Source organism: Linepithema humile, chromosome 4, assembly GCF_040581485.1.
Source record: "Linepithema humile isolate Giens D197 chromosome 4, Lhum_UNIL_v1.0, whole genome shotgun sequence".
Lineage (NCBI taxonomy): Eukaryota > Metazoa > Arthropoda > Insecta > Hymenoptera > Formicidae > Linepithema > Linepithema humile.
This window is the reverse complement of record NC_090131.1, coordinates 13,720,045-13,741,238: the sequence shown is the minus strand read 5'-3', so window position 1 is coordinate 13,741,238 and position 21,194 is coordinate 13,720,045. Positions and strand designations below refer to the sequence as shown.

The 21,194-nt window shown below is 31.3% G+C and overlaps 2 protein-coding genes and 1 long non-coding RNA gene across 3 annotated transcripts in view; 2 read left to right on the top strand and 1 right to left on the bottom strand.

Moving 5' to 3' along the window:
* LOC136999647 (uncharacterized) overlaps positions 1-21,194 on the bottom strand; it is a 122,595-nt gene that overhangs the window by 16,811 nt on the left and 84,590 nt on the right. The gene's annotated exons all lie outside the window — the stretch shown is intronic.
* Positions 3,474-6,300, top strand: LOC136999729 (A disintegrin and metalloproteinase with thrombospondin motifs adt-2-like). The gene is made up of 5 exons (XM_067354350.1): positions 3,474-3,839; positions 3,935-4,147; positions 4,272-4,999; positions 5,207-5,580; positions 5,639-6,300. Exons 1-5 carry the CDS (start codon positions 3,723-3,725, stop codon positions 6,247-6,249), a joined length of 2,043 nt encoding a protein of 680 aa, XP_067210451.1. The 5' UTR covers positions 3,474-3,722; the 3' UTR covers positions 6,250-6,300.
* LOC136999727 (uncharacterized) lies at positions 7,919-12,894 on the top strand. The gene is made up of 7 exons (XM_067354346.1): positions 7,919-8,330; positions 8,418-8,630; positions 8,754-9,487; positions 9,726-10,412; positions 10,655-11,326; positions 11,535-11,908; positions 11,967-12,894. Exons 1-7 carry the CDS (start codon positions 8,214-8,216, stop codon positions 12,566-12,568), a joined length of 3,399 nt encoding a protein of 1,132 aa, XP_067210447.1. The 5' UTR covers positions 7,919-8,213; the 3' UTR covers positions 12,569-12,894.

Below are 21,194 nucleotides of genomic sequence, written 5' to 3'. Positions count from 1 at the left end.
TCACACTATTATTCGATCCATTATCTTAATAATAGAAGACAAATTAAATTAACTCACCGATCGATGCGCAGCAGCGGAGTTGTCGTTCTGTTGATCTGCATAGTTGATCTGTAAAACACGAAATAAATCAAAATGATAGCAGCGTTCACAATATAAAATATTTGTAAAATCATAAAAAATATTGAGTACATTGAACTTTTAATTCGTTTTCTAAGCAAATATGTAATAAAAGAATTATTAAAAAAGTTTAATTATTTAAATAAAAAGTAAAAAAATATGCGAATAAATTCTAATAATGATAAAAATTAACTAATGTAAATATTTTGTCTTTCAAATATTTTAATGTACAATATTTTCAACAAATAAATGAATTATTGCTTACCGTAAAGTTGCTCCGCCGGCGCCCGATGCTCCTCCTGAGCCTCCTCCTCCTCTCAGTGGTCCATCGAAGCACTCACATTGAATCTCACGCGTTCGCGGCGCATGCATTGCTCGCATGCGTACCTGAATACGAAAATCGCGCGATACTTAAAACGGCACTCCCGACATCACAGGCGAATCGAACCGAATTGTCCAAGCTGTGACGTTACGCGCGAATTCCGTCCGCGTTTCAGACGACCACATTTACCAATTGGGGCACGATTCTCTCAAAACAGAAGGCAAAGATAAGCTCGAAGAAGATGAGGTGATTAGTCATCCAATCAACCGACTAGATACAAGACATCTGAAAAGCAATCGGTAGCGTTTGACTAACTCCGGTAGCCGTCCTCGACTACCTTCGACAGTCCGGCTATCTGTACAACTAGCGCGCTGCACGTAGAACCGAAGATTGCCCTGCCGTAGTGGAGATTTTATGATTGAAACCGACCTTTCCCTCCCCCGAGCCAAGCCTAAAGTCAAAAAAAATCGTGTCCCAATATTTGTCATACAGTAAAAATGCGTTCATCTATAGATTCGCTATAACTCTCGGTAAAAGTCTATAACTCCTCCTCCTCTCAGTGGTCTATAAAGTATTTACACGCGATCGCGACGCGAATATGAAAAGCGCACGTCACTTTAAACGGCACTCCGCGTTTTATATTACTGCGAAATTACAGCGGAACATTGTTACAATAATCATACGATATTTTAGCCGACACTCCCGACGCGTATTTTGTCATATTAGAATGAAATTTAAACTCGAATATCGCTTATTGCACGGAATACGCGTTCGACACGCTGCCATGTACGCAACAGGTAATGGTAGAAAGGGGGAGGAAGGTGAAAGACTGTGAAAAGTAATAAGAATTGGGGGTTGTTGAGGGGGGGGGGGGGAATAACGCGCCGATACGCGAATGGTCTGCCTCGCTCAAGTCCCGCCGTGCGAATAGTAACAATTCATAGGCAAGGATTCATTCGTATAAGGTCGTGTCCAGTGATGCCAATTCGAGCTCGCTGGTACCATGGGTACCGTAGTGGAGGGGATACGCACCGTGTGCTCGCCGAGCAACACGGACATGTGACGTCAGCGATTTCGCTTGTGTGGGTTATCCCCTCTTCTACGGTACCCATGGTACCAGCGAGCTCGAATTGGCATCACTGGTCGTGTCGAAGGATTCAAGTGTGATTTAGGAGTAGGGGAAAGGAATGTGCGTGCCGATACGCGTGCGAGAGAGAGAAAGCGTGAAAGTGAGGGAGAGAGGACATAGAGCACATAGGCTACAGAGCGTATGTAAACAACCCCACCAAACCTTCCCTTGCCGTGAGTGAAAGAAATTCCTAATATGATATATAATATTTTGCACATTACAAGATATTCTTTTTGCATTCAAAATTTTAATTTCGTTAAATAATTTACTATTTTATTTTTCGTCTTCTATCGTATTTCGTGTCGTATTTTTTAAATTTTGTTTGTAGATTTGTCAGCGTGATCTAATATAAAAATTAATTTTACTTGATAAAAATTCTGTGTTTTAAAGCTTTTTGAGCGCTTTTCAATTCCATATTGTAGTACAAATAAATAAATATACGAGTAAAAATTAAAGATAAATACTCACGTAAAATAAATAAATGTTACAAAATACAAAATATCGTTTTACGTGAACACTGCTGCTCGCGCAATGAATTTCGATCGAAATAAACCTTTCAAAATACGCGATGTAATCGATGTACTTTCCCGATGCGTCCCGATTTACATAAGAACAAAGACTATATAGTTTTTGGTATCACACGAATACACTCGGCATTCTGTAGAAAACAACAAAGGGTAGTTGTAAGAAATAATTGTATCTCATCAAGATAGAGGGAGTAATTTCGGAGGTTAACTGTAATGAGAAAGATACAAGGATGACCAGAATTATTACTGTCGTCAGCATTATTGCCCGCCGGCAAACTACTCAATCTAAGAATAATTGTCGAGAGCTTCTTGATATGTGTGGTATAAGATTTAAGAAAAAATGAAATTGCAAACACGCATAAATCAATTTGAAATCATTTACAATTTGTTAAGCGTCAATCCTAGAACCCGTTGAACAAGCGATGTTACGTTTTATTTTACGTAATAAATTTATTTTTTATTATAAAACACAAATTTATAAAAAAATACGTATTATTATCGACATAAAAAATAAATTCTATCAATTACATTATTATGATGGCAGAAGGAAAACAAATTAATAGTTATAAATTGACATATTTATAAAAAAGAATATAATTTTAAATAAGTGTTCCGAATTAATTCAGCATCTGTATCTATATTCGTCATTAGTACCTGTGTTTTATTCCTCATCAAGTGCGCCGTTACAGCTACGGTTAATGCAACCAAGCGCATTAGAAATTGTGCTACCGAAGTAATAAGTAAGTTCCTCTGTCATAAGAATATCGATTACTTAATGTTCAAACCTCATGAATTTTATAACAAACTATTAAAATATATATATATATATATATTACTTATACAAAATATTGGTTTCTCTATATTTATAGATATTGTATTGAATTACGTATCACATGATTGGATATTTCTCAAATAATTTATTGCAAATAAAAATTATTGCTTTTATTGCACTTATGAGTGTGTCACATCGCCTGATTTGCATTACGTTAGAATGATGTTACAAGTGATTGAATTCGATATATTTGGAAACTTAATATTACTACTCAATAAATATTTTTTAACTCTTAATATTTTTTACCAACAAATTTTATTAGACAGAATAAATGTATAAAAATATTCATTTTTAATAATCTCTATCGCAATATATATAATTTTATTTAATTGTTTCTTTTCTTCGTTTAATTTCCATTAATCCCAAATTTTAACATAACTTACAAGACATTACGAATATGCATAAACGGCAATTTTATATACCAACAATAATTATCCACATTTTGAAATTAAATTATTGAAAATTAAACTTTTACGTTTCCGATCAATGTTACATATTATAGGTACATATTAGTGATAAATTACATTTTATAAACCTAGATCTTATACCGTTATCGTAAATACTACATCTAAACTTTTAAAACATAAATATGGATTTTAAAACATAAATATTTATACATATACATGTAGCAAAGAGAGAATGTGTTATAAATGTCACATGACACAAAGGATATTCCTCATACGCCAGTTCGTGTTTCATACGCGATCATATCAGATATAACGAACTCGACAGTGCAAATGCGTGTGTGTAAATTATTTAATTAATTGCTTGAAACTGAAAAACTTATAAAATAACATGTTCTTTATATCGAAATTTGTGATAATAATCTTATTAAATAAAACTTACGCACATCTCACGCGAGATATGGAAACAATATTACTGCCAACATTAAGTCCGACAGGAGTAAAGGAGGTACGTACGTTTTGCAGTTATTATTCCATTTATTATTCGATCGTCGTTATTTAAGAATTTTAAAATTTTTTTCTTAATTGTTATCTATTTTACAGATATCTATAACACTAAAAGTTTTTGGACGATTGATTCAACTGAATCTGCATGGAAGTGATAGAGTTGTACCGCCTGCGTTCGAAGGATGGAAATATAATGTTAAAAACGTTACAGAAAAATTGTTGGAATTAAACGTATCAAGTCACTGCTATTATTATCATGAAGATCATATCAGCTCTGCGGCCATCGACTTTTGTCATGAACATGGATTGGTCAGTAATATTACAAAAAAAACAAACTGTTTTAAAATTTTTATGTTTTTACTTGTATACTGCATTACTTTTCGTTTTAAATACAAATATAACATGTAAAAAAAATATATCTTCTTAAAATTAGGAAGGACTTGTTTTTATGGAAAACAACACAATAGAGATTCGGCCCTTGCGGAACGAGTTTACGCCTATGTGCTTAATCGGCGATTTTAGAGGACAATCAAATCTTTCATTTGGCAAATCTTATGTTATCAAAAGATCACTGCAATATTTTGCTGATTCAAAACTTTACCACCGGGACATGTTTAAACTGAAGCGACGTCACGTACGCAATGCTCGACAAAATTTAACTATAGAACTGGCCGTTTTTTTCGACGAAGCAGCATATCATATGTACATGCCTATTCTGGACAATGATGAGGATAAGTTACGCAATATGATATTAGCATACGTGAACCAAATTCAAGCCTTGTTGCATCATTCAAGTTTCGGTGCTCCTGTTGATATTTCATTGGTAAAGTTGGTAATAATGGATAAACAGCTGTCAAATTTGTCTGCTTTCGACGGTGACCATAAAAAGATGATCAATTCATTTTGCGATTACGTGAATTTTTTGTATTCTGAATACGGGATTGATTCGCTTCAGTGGGACATTGGCCTTTACCTGACCGGAATAAATCTATATGAGTCAGAAAAGGAACAAAAGCATTATGGTGTTGTAGGAAGTTCTTTCTTTAATTCCTCGTGTACACAGAATTCATCGTGCGCCTTAGTAGAAATCGGTTCTACCGGTCCTTACGCAGTCTTGGGTTTTGCGACGTCTCGTATTGCTGCTCATGAGATCGGTCATCTGTAAGTGTATGTATACTTTTTTTATACAATTAGGTATATGATATTTATTAGAAGAATTTTTATATTTGTGCAATTGAAAGATAAAACTGCTCAGAGTTTTTAAGAGATTTAGTTTTTTAAAGTGTAAAACTTTTGAGTAACAACAAAGTATTAAAAATATTGCAGATAAGGCATATTTTCAAACGTAATAATTTAATTGTTCAAAAGATTAGGAATGGAACACGATAATGGCTCTATCGATTCGACGTGTCCGAATGGCAAATACATAATGTCAGATTGGCAATATTTACGGGGACAAGTAACATGGTCCGCATGTAGTCGTAACATTACGAAAAATCTGTGGAAAGAAAAACCGTGTCTTTTTGATCACACGAGACGAGAAGAGACCGATGATCCATATGTACTGGGCCATTCACGTTATCACAATTTACCTGGAAGGGAATGGACTGCCAAAGCACAATGTGAATTATTTTTACGCGACAAAGATGCAAACGTAGTCACGTTGCATGATGTATGTCAAGTCTTACAATGCGAAACGCCTGACAGAAACAGGAATTTCTTCGCGGGACCTGCGTTGGATGGTATGTCTTTTTTGTAATTAGAAACTTTAATTAAAATTTTGAACTAAATTTTTTTCAGGAACTAATTGTGCACTCGGAAAGGAATGTCGCGGCGGAGAATGCATGGCCGTTATCACACCACCATACATTTTTTCGTATTGTGAAGACGATAATTGGAGTGAATGGAAAGAAGACTCTTGTAAAAGCAATTGCTTGACGAAATCCAAAGGCGTGGTAATCAAACGACGTTTTTGCAAACATGGTATTTACAAAACGGCTAGTTGTGATGGGCCATATTACGACGTGGTTCTGTGTAATGACTCCAGCCTTTGCACTGAAGAACGCTTTACGATTGCCGAATATACTGCTCTAAAATGTACTGAACTTAGCCTAAAAATAAAAAGACAGGGCAAAGAATATTTCAAGTACGAACCGTTAAATGAGCCAGGAAAGCAGGCCTCCCATGTCGTCGAGGAACCGTGGAGAGCCTGTACCATACACTGCCTACGTGAAGAAGAAATATCTGCTAATTACAGTCTGTTTTTTTCCTATGCACCACGCCAGGAAATGCTCGACTTAAAAATCGAACCATACTTTCCAGATGGAACGTGGTGTCACGAGAAAGATGGGCAAAATTATTATTGCCGCCAGCATTATTGTCTGCCGGAAAACAATTCAATCGAAGAATAATTACCGAAAGCTTCTCGACATGTGTGGGCAAGGATCTAAGAAAAAATAAAATTGCAAAACAAAAGTAATTCAAAACATTAAACCACATATAATGGAAAGGCTCCATATGTTTTTAACAAACGAGAAATAATGAAAATGGCGATAAGAGCCGTTGCAGGATGTTAGTGCTAAATTTTTTAATTTTTCTTAAAGAAATTAGTAAATTAGTCTACAAGAGACAGTTAAATTGTACACCGATCTCAAATCGAGATACTTAAAGTGTACGAAATTTATAGTACATTGTTCTCATATATCGAGAAACTTTAATGTACGTATAGGAATTATTGTAAAGAAAGGAAGAGAGAAAAAATATCAGGGCGCGAGTGGCGCCCTGACGCGTTTATGTCCTACAGCAATGTTGATTTCCTAATCTAGGAGAGATAAATGTTAGAAGCGTGGGGTCTGAGTAGTTTAATGGTCAGAACATTCGCCCGGCAAGCGGAAGACCCGGGTTCATTTCCCGGCTTAGCCACTCGCGCCCTGATATTTTTTCTCTCTTCCTTTCTTTACAATAATTCCTATACGTACATTAAAGTTTCTCGATATATGAGAACAATGTACTATAAATTTCGTACACTTTAAGTATCTCGATTTGAGATCGGTGTACAATTTAACTGTCTCTTGTAGACTAATTTACTAATTTCTTTAAGAAAAATTAAAAAGTAATTCAATTTAGAAATGTTTAGTATTTGTTCAGTATAAAATCTAGGATCCATTAAATTATCGTCGTTACTTTCTATTTTAAGCAATAAATCCATTTTTTGTTAGCATATAGTAAATTTATACGAGAAGGAATACGTCGAATTATCGACATGAAAAATTCCATCCAAAATCCAAATAACTTAATAGTTAGTAATTGCATAAAGAAAAAAATAAATATTTGTTAGTTGACAGGGATTTGAAAAAAATATAATGATAAATCAATGCTCAGAATTAATTAAGCATCTGAATCGATTTTCGTCATTGGTACCTGCTTTCCTTCTTCGTCGGACGCGCCGTTACAGCTACAGCCAATGCATTACATGTTGCTATCGAATTAATTAGTAGATTCTTCTTCCATAAGAAGATCGACTACGTAAACTTTAAATCTCGTGAAATTTAGAATATACTACTTAAATATATATGTATATTACTTAAACAAAGTGTTGCTTTCTCTATAGTTATACTTGTATATATATTTATAATTGTATTGTACAACGTATCACATGATTGGATATTTCTTAAATTATTCATTGCCAATAAAGAATCCCTTATTGCACTTATGAGCGTGTCACATTGTTAAATTTACATTACGTTAGAATGATGTTACAAATAATTGATTTCGATATATTTATTAACTGAATATTACTACTCAATATATATTTTTAACTTTTAATATTTTTTACCAACAAATTTTATTCGACAGAATAATTGTATAAAAATATTAATTCTTAACAATGTCTGTTGCAATATGTATATATTTATTTAATTGTTTCTTTTCTTTGATTTCTATTGATCCTGAATTTTAACGTAACTTACAAGATATTACGAATACGCATAAACGACAATTTTATATACCAACAATAATTATCAACATTTTGAAATCAAATTATTAAAAATTAAACTTTTATGTTTCCGATCAATGTTACATATTATACATATTAGTGATAAATTACATTTTATAAACCTACATTTTATACCGTCATCGTAAATACTACATTTAAACGTTTGGATTTAAAAACATAAATATTTATACATATACATGTAGCAAAGAGAGAATATACAATAGGTGTCACACTACACGAAAGATATTCCTCATACGCCAGTTCGGGTTTCATTCGTGATCATATCAGGTATAACGAACGCGACAGTGCTAGTGCGAGTATATAAATTATTTGATTAATAGTTTAATAGTTTGAAATTGAACGAGAACTTAAGAAAATAAAATGTTTTTTTTATTGAAATATATGATAATAATTTTACTAAATGAAACGTACGCGCAAATTACGCATGATATTGAAACAATATTACTGCCGGCATCGAATCCGACAGGCGCAATAAAGGTACGTGCGTTTTACAGTATAATTCTATTTGTTGCTCGTTATTCGAGAATTATCAAATTTCTTTTTTAATTGTCATTCAAATTACAGATACCAATAACACTGAAAGTTTTCGGACGATTGATTCAACTGAATCTGCGTAGAAGTGATCGAATTGTATCGCCTGCGTTCAAAGAATGGAAATATAATGCGAAAGGCGTGACAGAGAAATTGTTTAAATTAAACGTATCAAGTCATTGCTTTTATTATCATGAAGATCATATCAGCTCTGCGGTTATTAACTTTTGTCATGAACATGGATTGGTCAGTAATATCACATGAAAAACAAACAGTTTTTAAATTTTTATGTGATTACTTGTGACCTTTATTATTTTTCGTTTTATATACAATGACACATAAAGAATAAATATATCTTTTTAAAAGCAGGAAGGATTTGTTTTTGTGGAGAACAACACGTTAGAGATACAGCCTTTGCGGAACGATTTCATGCCTATGTGTTTAATCTACGATTTTAGAGGACAATCTAATCTTTCACTTGGCAAACCTTATGTTATTAAAAAATCAATGGAATATTTTGCTGATTCAAGTCTTTACCACTGGGACATGTTTAAACTAAAGCGACGTCACGTGCGCAATGCGCAACAAAATTTAACTGTGGAACTTGCCGTTTTCTATGACGAAGCAGCATATAATACGTCCATGTCAATTTTGAACAATGATAAGGATAAGTTACACAATATGATATTAGACTATGTAAATCGTATCCAAAATGCTTTCAGTCGTCCGAGTTTGGATGCCTTTTTCAATATTACGTTAATAAGTTTAAAATATCTGAAAGAACAGCAGTTAAATTTGCCAATTTCTGATGGCGACGCTAAAGAATTGCTCAATTCTTTTTGCACATACGTGAATTTTCTTAATCCTTCGGACGATAATGATCCGCGTCACTGGGACATTGGCCTTTACTTAACCGGAATAAATCTTTATGAATATATTCACGTATTGCAACCGTATTACAGAACCGAAAAGAATTATGATATTAAGGGAAGAACCTACCAAGATGGCGCATGCAATCCGCTTTTATCTTGCGCAATAGTAGAATTCCGTGATTCATCTGAAATCACATCATCTCTTGAAGCTATTTATAAGATCGGAAATCTGTAAGTTTTTGTATATTAGTTTTACGTATAGAGAATAAATTACATTTTATAATAAAATTTATTTAATTGTACAATTGCACAATAAAATCAACAAGTAAACAGTCATTATTAAAAAAATTTATTCTTTAATTGTTTACCATGTTAACTATTACTAAATCATAAGATAAATACGAATATTTCAATCAAATAATGCAAAGTAAAACATATATTTAAAATTAATAATTTATCTGATCAACAGTTTAGGATTAACACAAGAGCAAAGTTCTAGCGATTCGCAAAAGTACGTAACATGGTCTAAGAATAGTAACAAAATTGAAAAACTCTGGGAAACAAAAACGTGTCTTAGAGATCAAGCAAAAACAATGATTTCCAAACCGGAAAACATCAATAATGACAATGCGGGACAGAACTTAACCATAGAACTTGCCGTTTTTATCGACGAAGCAGCATATAATAAGTCCATGTCTATTTTGGACAATGATGAGGATAAGTTACACAATATTATATTAGCGTACGTGAATCGCATCCAGGCTGCCTTTAATCGTCCAAGTTTGGATGTTTTTATGAATATTACGTTAATACATTTAATTATTCTGAGAGAACAGCCGTCAAATTTGCCAATTTCTGACGGCAATGCTGGCGAATTGCTCTTTTCGTTCTGCACATACGCGGATTCTCTAAATTTTCCGAACGATAATAATCCGCATCACTGGGATATTGCCCTTTACTTAACCGGAATAAAACTTTATGAAAATGTTATGGTAAAATTTAAAACGCATGACAGAGATGAGAAGAATTTTCAGATTACGGGATATACTTACTTCGATAGCGTATGTAAGCCGCTTCTCTCATGCGCGATAGCAGAATTCCGTGACAAATCTGAAGTCGAATACCCTCTTACTGCTATTAAGATGATCGGAGAGCTGTAAGTTTTTAAGAACTAGTTTTACGTATAAATTGAAAATAAATAACATTATATAATGGAATTTATTTAATTGTAGAATTGTACAATAAAATCAACAAGTAAACAATCATTTTAAAAAAATTTCATTCTTTAATTGTTTGTTATATAAACTATTAATAAACTAAAAGATATTTAAGAATATTTTAATTAAACAATGCAAAGTAAGGCATATACTTAAAATTAATAATTTATCTGTTTTACAGTTTAGGATTAATACCAGAGCAAAGTTCTAGCAATTTGGAAAGGAATATAACATGGCCCGAGTATAATCGTAATGAAATGGAAACACTATGGGAAAGAAAAACATGTCTTAGGGATCAAGCAAAAAGGATGAACTTTAAAAAGGAAAACATTGATAATACGCAAAAGAAATTGATCATAGAACTTGCCGTTTTTTTCGACGAAGCAGCATATCATATGTACATGCCTATTCTGGACAATGATGAGGATAAGTTACGCGATATGATACTAGCATACGTGAACCAAATTCAAGCTTTGTTGCATCATTTAAGTTTTGGTGTTCTTGTTGATATTTCATTGGTAAAGTTGGTAATAATGGATAAACAGCTATCAAATTTGTCTACTTTCGACGGTAACCATACAAAGATGATCAATTCATTCTGCGATTACTTGAATTTTTCGTATCCTAAAGACGGGATTGATTCGCTTCAGTGGGACATTGGCCTTTACCTGACCGGAATAAATCTATATGAGTCAGAAAAGGAACGAAAGCATTATAGTGTAGGAAGTTCTTTCGTCAATTACTCGTGTACCGAGATTTTATCGTGCGCTTTAGTAGAAATCAGTTCTACCGGTTCTAACGCAGTCTCGGGTTTTGCGACGTCTCGTGCTGCTGCTCATGAAATCGGCCATCTGTAAGTTTATGTATACTTTTTTATACAAATTAAGTATATAATATTTATTAGAAGAATTTTCATATTTGTTCAATTATAAGATAAAACTACTCAGAGTTTTAAAGAGATATAGTTTTTTAAGGTGTAAAACTTCTTAGTAACTACAAAGTATTTAAAAATATTGCAGATAAGGCATATTTTCGAAAGTAATAATTTAATTGTTCAAAAGATTAGGAATGAAACACGATAATGACTTCATCAATTCGACGTGTGCGAAAAGCAGATACATAATGACAGATTTTCAATATTTGCGGAGACAAGTAACATGGTCCGAGTGTAGTCGTAACATTACAAAAAATCTCAGGAAAAGAAAACCGTGTCTTCTCGATCATACAAGACGAGAAGAGACCGAAAATCCATATGCACTGGGCCATTCGCGTTATCACGATTTGCCAGGAAGAGAATGGACCGCCAAAGAGCAATGTGAATTATTTTTACGCGACAAAGATGCAAACGTAGTCACGTTGCATGATATATGTCAAGTCTTACAATGCGAAACGCCTCGCAAAAATGAGTATTTCTTTGCCGGACCTGCGTTGGATGGTATGTCTTTTTTGTAATTAAGGAGTTCAATCTAAAGTTTTGAACTAAATTTTTTTAGGAACACGTTGTGCACTCGAGAAAGAATGTCGCGGCGGAGAATGCGTGGCCGTTATCGAACCACCATACATTTTTCCGTATTGTGAAGACAATAATTGGAGTGAATGGAAAGAAGACTCCTGTAAAAGCAGTTGCTTGACGCAATCCAAAGGCGTGGTAATCAAACGACGTTTTTGCACACATGGTACTTACAAAACGGCTAGTTGTAATGGGCCATATTACGACGTGGTTCTTTGCAATGACTCAAGACTTTGCACTGGAAAACGCAAAAGAATTACCGAATATGCTACCATAAAATGCACCGAATACAATTTAAAGGTGAAAAAGGGAGGCGGAAAATATTTCAACTATGATCCAGAAAATGGGCCGGGATGGAAGGTCATTCATGATAAGACGAAACCGTGGATAGCCTGTACCGTATATTGCCGACGAATTGTATCTGCTGCAAAAAAGCAATATGAATATGTGGCACGCCTGGAAATGCTCGACTTAGATATCGACCCATACTTTCCAGATGGGACACGGTGTCACTACGAAGATGGCCAGAATTATTACTGCCTCCAGCATTACTGTCTACCGGAAAACTACTCAATCCAAGAATAATTGTCGAGAGCTTCTTGATATGTGTAGAGTAGGATTTAAGAAAAAATAAAATTGCAAATACGCATAAATCAATTTGAAATCATTTACAATTTGTTAAGCATCAATTCTAGAGCCCGTTGAACAAGCGATGTTACTTTTTATTTTACGTAAGAAATCTATTTTTTGTTACAAAAATCAAATTTATAAAAAATACGTAACATTATCAACATAAAAAATAAATTCTATCAATTACATTGTTATGATTGCAGAAGGAAAACAAATTAATAGTTATAAATTGACATATTTATGAAAAAAGAATATAATTTTAAATAAGTGTTCCGAATTAATTTAGCATCTGTATCTATATTCGTCATTAGTACCTGTGTTTTATTCCTCATCAAGTGCGCCGTTACAGCTACGGCTAATGCAACCAAGCGCATTAGAAGTAGCGTTATCGAATTATAAGTTGGTTGTTCTTTCATAAAAACATCGATTACTTAATGTTCAAACCTTATGAATTTTATAACGAACTATTAAAATATATACAGGGTGTCTGGCAATAATCGCCCCACCGGTCATATACAGGTAGAGGAGGTCAAATCGAGTAGAAAAGTCCTTTACCATTTTTTAATTTTCATAATAAGTACTGAGTAATTAACGAAAAAAGATCGGCGAATCCGCGCGAGTAAAGCGCGCGCGGTGAGAAGGACGTCCCACTGCTACGCGATTACTAGGACACAAGGATCTAGCGTTACGCGCCGCTCGTATGTTGCCATTGTCATTTGTAGAGCGCTCCTCCCAACGCTTCATCGCGCGCCTAGTGATCGCATAGCAGTGGGATGTCCTTCTCACCGCGCGCGCTTTACTCGCGCGGATTCGCCGATCTTTTTTCGTTAATTACTCAGTACTTATTATGAAAATTAAAAAATGGTAAAGGACTTTTCTACTCGATTTGACCTCCTCTACCTGTATATGACCGGTGGGGCGATTATTGCCAGACACCCTGTATAATCCCAATCCACTCTGTCCTCGAACTCTCGGATGAAATCCTCAGATAGTTTTTGATATTCTGATATTAATTCCCAATCAACTTCGTCCTCGAATTCTCTGATGAAATCCTCAGATAGTTTTTGGTATACAGATATATAATCAAGATTAATCTTGTTCTTCAAATTTACAACAAAATCTTCTGATAGTTTTTGATATCTAGATATTGATTTCCAGTCAACTTTGTCACAAAATTCTCTAATGAAATTCTCCGATAGTTTTTGATGTCTAGATGTACGTTCCCAATCGACTCTGTCGTTAAATTCTCTAATAAAATTCTCCGATAGTTTTTGATGCATAGATACGAGGTTCCAATCGACTCTGTTCTCGAACTCTCTGATGAAATCCTCCGATAATTCTTGGTATTCTGATATACATTTCCAATCTACAGTATCATTAAATTCTCTGATAAAATTTTCTGATAAATTTTGGTATTTAGATGTTAGTTCCCAATCGACTCTGTCGTTAAATTCTCTGATAAAATCTTCCGATAATTTTTGGCGTTTAGATATAAACGTCCAATATACTTTATGATTAAATATATTTTCGAATTCTCTGATAAAATTTTCTGATAATGTCTGATGTTTTACTATATATGTCCAATTTACTTTATTATTAAATTTTCTAATCATATTTTCTGTAAGATTTTGATATATAGATATAAGATCCCAATCTAACTGATCTTGAAATCCTTTGATAAATTGTTCTTGTAGTTTTATATATTTAGATATATATTTCCAGTCTATTATTGTAGATATAATGTATTTTTCTATATATTTTCTTAAGTAAGGTATATTGTAAAATTCAACTATTTCTTGCATTTTTAGTTTTTCGCACATTACAATAATATGTCAAGTTTACTATCAAAAAAGTTGATTATTAAATTTAATAATTTAATATTAAAGATTATGTTGTTTTATTTTAATATCATTAACATATATTTAAAAGAATTCTCAATATACAATGGAAAATTATAACTCGATATCACTCGATGTATGTATGTTGTCTGAATTTATGATTTTATCTATTTGTTTAATAAACTCGTCGTTTGTGTTTAGAGATCTAAATTTGAAATAAAATACTAACAATCCCAAAGTAAAACATATTAAAACTAAAACAAATAATATAATAGTCATTTAAATGGATAACGTTTATTATTATTTGTCAGGAAGTTTTATAAATTATAATCATATATTTTTAAACCAAGTTACAAATACTTTATCAGATAATTATTTGAAAATAACATCTATAGACGAGAATGTAGATATATTTAAGAATTTAATTTTTGAAAGTGTTATATATCCTAAAAGATTATATATATATAATTGTTTTGATGAAATATTTTATGAAATAAAGTTTAAGTTGGATATATGTAATTATATAATGATACAAAACAACTTACTTTTAAGTTTAAACAATGGTAAGAATATAATTAAGATTATATTAAAATTGAATAATGGAATTGTACAAATACTTGATGAAAAACTTAGTGATATTCCATATCTACTAGATATGGAAAATACTATATTACTATTGTACAATTCTACAAATATTAAAGAGTTGAAACATTTAGACGATATAGATTATGTAGTTAAAGATGATATATTTAAAGAAGATAATATCGTCATTAAAAAATTACTTAAATTCAAGAGTGAAAAATATTCAGGTATTATGTATGTAACTGATTTTAAAAATAAGTACTTGTTTGAAGTTTCTAAAAACGAGATAAAGGATGTATCGTTTGGAAATGTTTACATATTTAATAGCGACATAATTGATTGTTTTAATTTAAATGATACAAGTTTATTAATAATGTTATATAGAAGAAGCAAGAAAGGCTTAAAGTATTATATATTTACAAAACAAGACGGGAGTTACATAAAATTTAAGACTATAAATGATGTTATTTCCTATTTGGATGATTATTACACTATAATAAGGGAGTCTGTATATGTAAAATAGTAAAGTTTTTGAAATTTTATAGATTTATGTATAAAAATGAACTTAATTAAGAGAAATAAGTCTGTTGAAGAATATTGTAAGATAAAATTATTTAATTCTTTAAGAAAAATATCTAATGATTTAGATATAACTAATGATAACCTAACTTCTTTTATAGATAAGTTAAATATAACTAATAATATAACAACAGAAGAATTAGTTGATTATGTATCTGGTTATTTATACGAAAAAGTACTTAATAATTACGATTATGCAGTTTTAGCATCTAGAGTTGTTTTGTTTAATATTAATAAATCTGGTTTTAAAACATTTGATGAATATGTTAACTTTTTTGTTGATATATTTAATAATGATTTTATTGATACATATAATAGATATAAGGACGATATTAACGAAATAGTTTTGCATGATAAATATGTTTCTAATTATATAGGACTTAAAACATTGACATCTTATTAGTTGAAGTACAACAATAAGATAGAAAATCCTTGTTATATATGGATGAGAGTATCTATTTCTATAAATAGTAAGTATGACTCAGATATTGAAAGTATAAAGAAGACGTATAAGTCACTATTGAATGGATTTTATATACACGGATCTCCTACATTATTTAATTCTGGACTTAAAAACCAACAGTTATCTAGTTGTTATTTATTACAGATGGATGATAGTATAGATAGTATTTATGATTCTTTGAAGGACATTGCAAAGATATCTCAAGGAGCCGGTGGTGTAGGACTTGGTATAACCGGTATAAGAAACGAAGGTTCTAAGATAAGAAAGGTTGATATATCTAATGGTATAGTAGGAGTTTTAAAAAATATTAATTCAACGGTCAATTATGTAAACCAATCTGGTAAAAGACCAGGATCTGCTGCTGTATATTTAGAACCATGGCATTCTGATATATTAAAATTTGTAGGCGCTAAAAGATTTTTACAAAACGAGGAATTTTCAGCAAAAGATTTATTTTATGGATTATGGATTCCTGATATATTTATGAGAAGAGTTAAATCAGGAGGTAAGTGGTCGCTGTTTGATCCTAGCGTATGTAAGAACTTACACAATACACACGGAAAAGAGTTCGAGGAACTGTATGAATATTATGAAAACAAAGGTATGTATACAGATCAGATAGATCCTAGAGATTTGTGGGATAAAATTATAGATACTCAGATAGAAACTGGAGGTCCTTATATTTTATTTAAAGATACGTGTAACATACAATCTAATCAAAATAATCTTGGTACAATTAGATGTAGTAATCTTTGTGCTGAAATAATACAATATTCATCATCCAAAAGTATATCAGTTTGTAATTTAGCATCTATAAATTTGGTAAAGATGTTAAGAAATAATAAATTTGATTTTAACTTACTTAAAGAAACTGTTGAGTTGATAGTAGAAAATCTTAATAAGATTATAGATGTAAATCATTATCCGTCCGATAGTGCATCATTATCAAATCTAGAAAATAGACCTATAGGTATAGGAGTTCAAGATTTAGCTGACTTATTTCATGAAATGAAATATTCATACGAAGACGAAGAGGCTAAATTGTTAAACAAGAATATATTCGAATCTATATATTATTATGCATTAAATAAAAGTTGTAATTTGGCTAGAAAATATAATAAAACATATAAAAATTATAGTACATCTCTTGTTTCAAAAGGATTACTTCATTTCGATTTCTATGATCTAAACGATTATAAGTTTATTAATGATTTCGATTCTCTTAGATTAAAGATTAGAAAATTTGGACTATATAATAGTTTGTTAATTGCTCAAATGCCAACAGCAACAACATCTCAGATATTAGGGAATTACGATTGTGTTGAACCTTGGATATGTAATATATACTATAAAAAAGTGCTAAATGGGAATTTTAAAATTGTTAATAGAAGAATGTATGATGATATTAAAAAAATTGGATTGTGGGATGATAACATGAAGAATAAAATATTAAATAATAACGGATCTATAAGAAATATTTTATCAATACCTGAAAATATAAGAAGAATATATAAGACAATATATGAATTGTTGCGACATTAAATATTAGTTGCGATAAAAACACGCGTGGGCCCACGAAAAAGGTTTCGCCGACTTCAGTCGGCATGCGACAAAGGCTTCGCCGACCTAAGACAACAAACAACCAACATGTCCGGCGTTAGCCGATAACCGCGTCACATAAGATTATGACCATTTAGATTGGTTACTTAAAATGTATTTCTTCTGATTGGTTCCCTTCTACCACCGCAAGATGCTATATAAGCAGCGAGATTAATTCACGAAGTTTAGATCTGTATAATATCGCGACTTTATAACAAGCCGAGATACATACGAGGCCGAATCCTCTGAAACCTACAGTATTATTTGTACGAAATATAACATAATCACAAATAAACATAGATACGAAACTAATACATTGAGTGAACTTCTTTGTATAAAAATCACAATACGACATGAATTGGACAGTGATGTATTAATTGATTATTATATAGACAGGGCTCCGTTTATAGATCAAAGCCAATCTATGAATATTTATATAAATAGTAATGAGGAAGATATATATAACAAAATAAATAGGTTGATATTCAAAGCATGGAAATGTAAGTTAAAGACAGGATTATATTACTTAAGAATAGAGACAAAATATATCAAACCTAAGGAATTATGTGAATCTTGTTCATCTTAAATATAATTTTTTATTTTGTTTATTATATATTTAATATTTGATTATAATTTGAAATTTTATTGCTGTATGTAAAATGGATAAGGCAAATTGTAGACATCTTCTGTTTTACAAGACTTCAGATAATGCCTATGCTCCAGTTAAGGCATCGATGTGTTCTGCTGGATATGACTTAAGAGCGTCCTCAGATCATATTATCTATCCAATTCCAAATAAAAATGATCCTATACCGACTAATTTGAAAGTTATAATACCAAACGGATGTTATGGAAGAATTGCTTCCAGATCTGGACTGGCTTTAAAATTGTTAGATGTAGGAGGAGGCGTTGTAGACAGTGATTATAGAGGAGAGATATTTGTAATAATGTATAACTATGGAGATGCTCCGTTTGTAATAAATAAAGAAGATAAAATTGCTCAAATTATATGTGAGAAGATAGAAAATGTTGAATTATTAGAGATTACAAAAAATGAATTAGATATCAATAATACAGAAAGAGGATCAAAAGGATTTGGATCTAGTGGAATAAAATAGTAAGTTACATTCCTTTTATAAAATTTTTAATCTTAATTTTAGTATTTTTATCTTTAGAACTTAAATGTTTCGATTTTAACGATAGAATTTTTTTTTCTGGATGGTATGCGAATCCGTACATATTATGTTTATAGCTTTTAATTTCGTTTAAGAATGTCATGTTATTGTATCTTTTATATTTTATATATATGTTTTTATCATTAAATTTATATAAATTTTTATGTAATGATGACTTTCTTATACACCATTTATGATTGTGATATTCGTTATCTAACATCGTTCTGTATATATAACATCTTGAAAAAGTAACGTTTGTAAAATATTTTACGACATGTTCCATTCCGAGGCATATACATATTTTTGGTTTATTTGTTTCCATTACTAAATTTGTATATTCCCAATACTTGGATTTGTAATCAGAAAAGTTTGACTTTCCTCCTGGTAGTATATATCCTGTTATGTTGTATATATCGTCATACGATCTGAATGTGTTTTTATCGAAGCTATTATTAAGAGTTATGATTTTATCTATTTCGTTGAAGTAATTATATATATGACTTAAATCAGTATGTTCTGATTCTTTGAATACAATAAGTTCTGATTTACAAGAAAAAATTATAACTAATAAAATTAATAATTTCATTTATTATATTATAATTATAAATAGTTTTAAGATTGGAATAAATTAATATTATTAACGTTTATACAAATATTTAAAGATTAACGACTAGAAAAATGTACAATATTAATTATTTTAGAACACACATGCTCCTCCTGGTCTTCTGTGATCAAATGTTGCAGAAATTTTACCATTATCAATACTTATTCCTGTAACTGCACTATAATCTCCCTTCATATATGGTATTGATTCGTGGTAGTTATATCTTCTGTATAATTCACGATTATTTTTACTAAATTCTCTTTCGGAGAATAATAAATTTGGCTCGAGTTGATGATGAAATCTCGGAGCTTTGATAGCATCAACTATATTCATATATCTTTGTTTATAATATTATTTAACACTTGAACTATTGATGATATTATTTTAGGACCTCCAGCTGCTCCTAATACGTATTTGGCATTATATTTATTAGTCTTTTTGTCTAACTCACTTAAAATACTAGTTGCAATAGACGAGATAGGATATTTTCCTGGCTCTGGAAAATTATATTTAGCAGGAGGGAGATGACCGGCGTCTATCCTATTTGGAAGTGAAAAATCGCTCATTTGGTTGTTAAATATTATACCAGATTTTGAAATGATCCACGATCCAAATCTTAAATTTATTGTACTCGTTAGGGAAATAATAGCATCATTTGTTTTAATTACAATATTTGCTGTTCCAGAGTCTGGTAATAATGAAAATCTCTGATAGTAATGTTTATCGTCGTTAGATGTTTTATTATTCAATAATATTTTATTTAACGTTATTTCTTGGAATTTTTTATTTTTCATCAATCCGATTAATCCATTCATATTATTGAATCTCGGATCTCCGAAATTTGTCCTAATTGAAAATGAATACTTCAATGCTTCTATTATTACATAGTTCAATCTTTGTTTATCGGAGTTATTATTCTTTTCCATATATGATTCTAGAATACCTAAAACAAAAATAACAGATATACCTCCCCCTGGAAGATTTGTTGTTTCTAACTTGTATCTTTTTCCGTTGAAAGTATAATACTGAACCAAGGGTTTTGTAATTAATGGTTTGACTTTAAGAAAGTCGTTGTTTGTTAATATTCCGTTTTGCAAATTAACTTCATTTAATAGCATCGTTGTGTATGTTTTATTTCTGTAAAATAGTTCTTCTCCATACTTTGAAATATCTTTTAGAGTTTTTGATAAATCTTTTCTTATCCATATATCGTTATTTTGGTATACCATTCCAGTTTTATTATTTATAAAAACATCTCTATATTTTTCTTCAATATATATATATATATATATACACATGTGTGTGTGTGTGTATTGATATTTCTCTAGTATATCTCCTATTACACATTCAAATCCGTTATCTGCAAGTTTTGCTATTGGATTCACTATATTTTCCCACTTTAACTTTCCATAATTATTATGCAAATGGTAATATCCCTTTAAGGCGGAAGGAACTCCAACTACTTTACCAAATATTTTATTAGAAGTTTTAAAATCAAAAGAAGATGTATTTAATTTTATAGGCGCGACTTCTCTGAAATTTATTATAAAAGTTTTATCTGTTTTTAAAAATTTTATTATTCCAAAGAATCCTCCTCCGAGTCCCATATCTTGAGGTTTTCCAACACCTTCACATAACATAGTCGAAATAGCTGCATCAATCGCGTTACCTCCCTTTTCAATTATTTCTTTTGCGTTCTCTGCGCATACTCTAAAGTTACTAACTATTGCATTGTTCCCAA

Coding starts and splice junctions, on each gene's coding strand:
- LOC136999727 (XM_067354346.1), top strand. CDS start 8,214: ATGTTTTTTTTATTGAAATATATGATAATAATTTTACTAAATGAAACG. Junction 8,331..8,417: donor ATCCGACAGGCGCAATAAAG/GTACGTGCGTTT, acceptor TTCAAATTACAG/ATACCAATAACACTGAAAGT. Junction 11,909..11,966: donor TGCCGGACCTGCGTTGGATG/GTATGTCTTTTT, acceptor AAATTTTTTTAG/GAACACGTTGTGCACTCGAG.
- LOC136999729 (XM_067354350.1), top strand. CDS start 3,723: ATGTTCTTTATATCGAAATTTGTGATAATAATCTTATTAAATAAAACT. Junction 4,148..4,271: donor TTTGTCATGAACATGGATTG/GTCAGTAATATT, acceptor TCTTAAAATTAG/GAAGGACTTGTTTTTATGGA. Junction 5,000..5,206: donor GCTCATGAGATCGGTCATCT/GTAAGTGTATGT, acceptor ATTGTTCAAAAG/ATTAGGAATGGAACACGATA.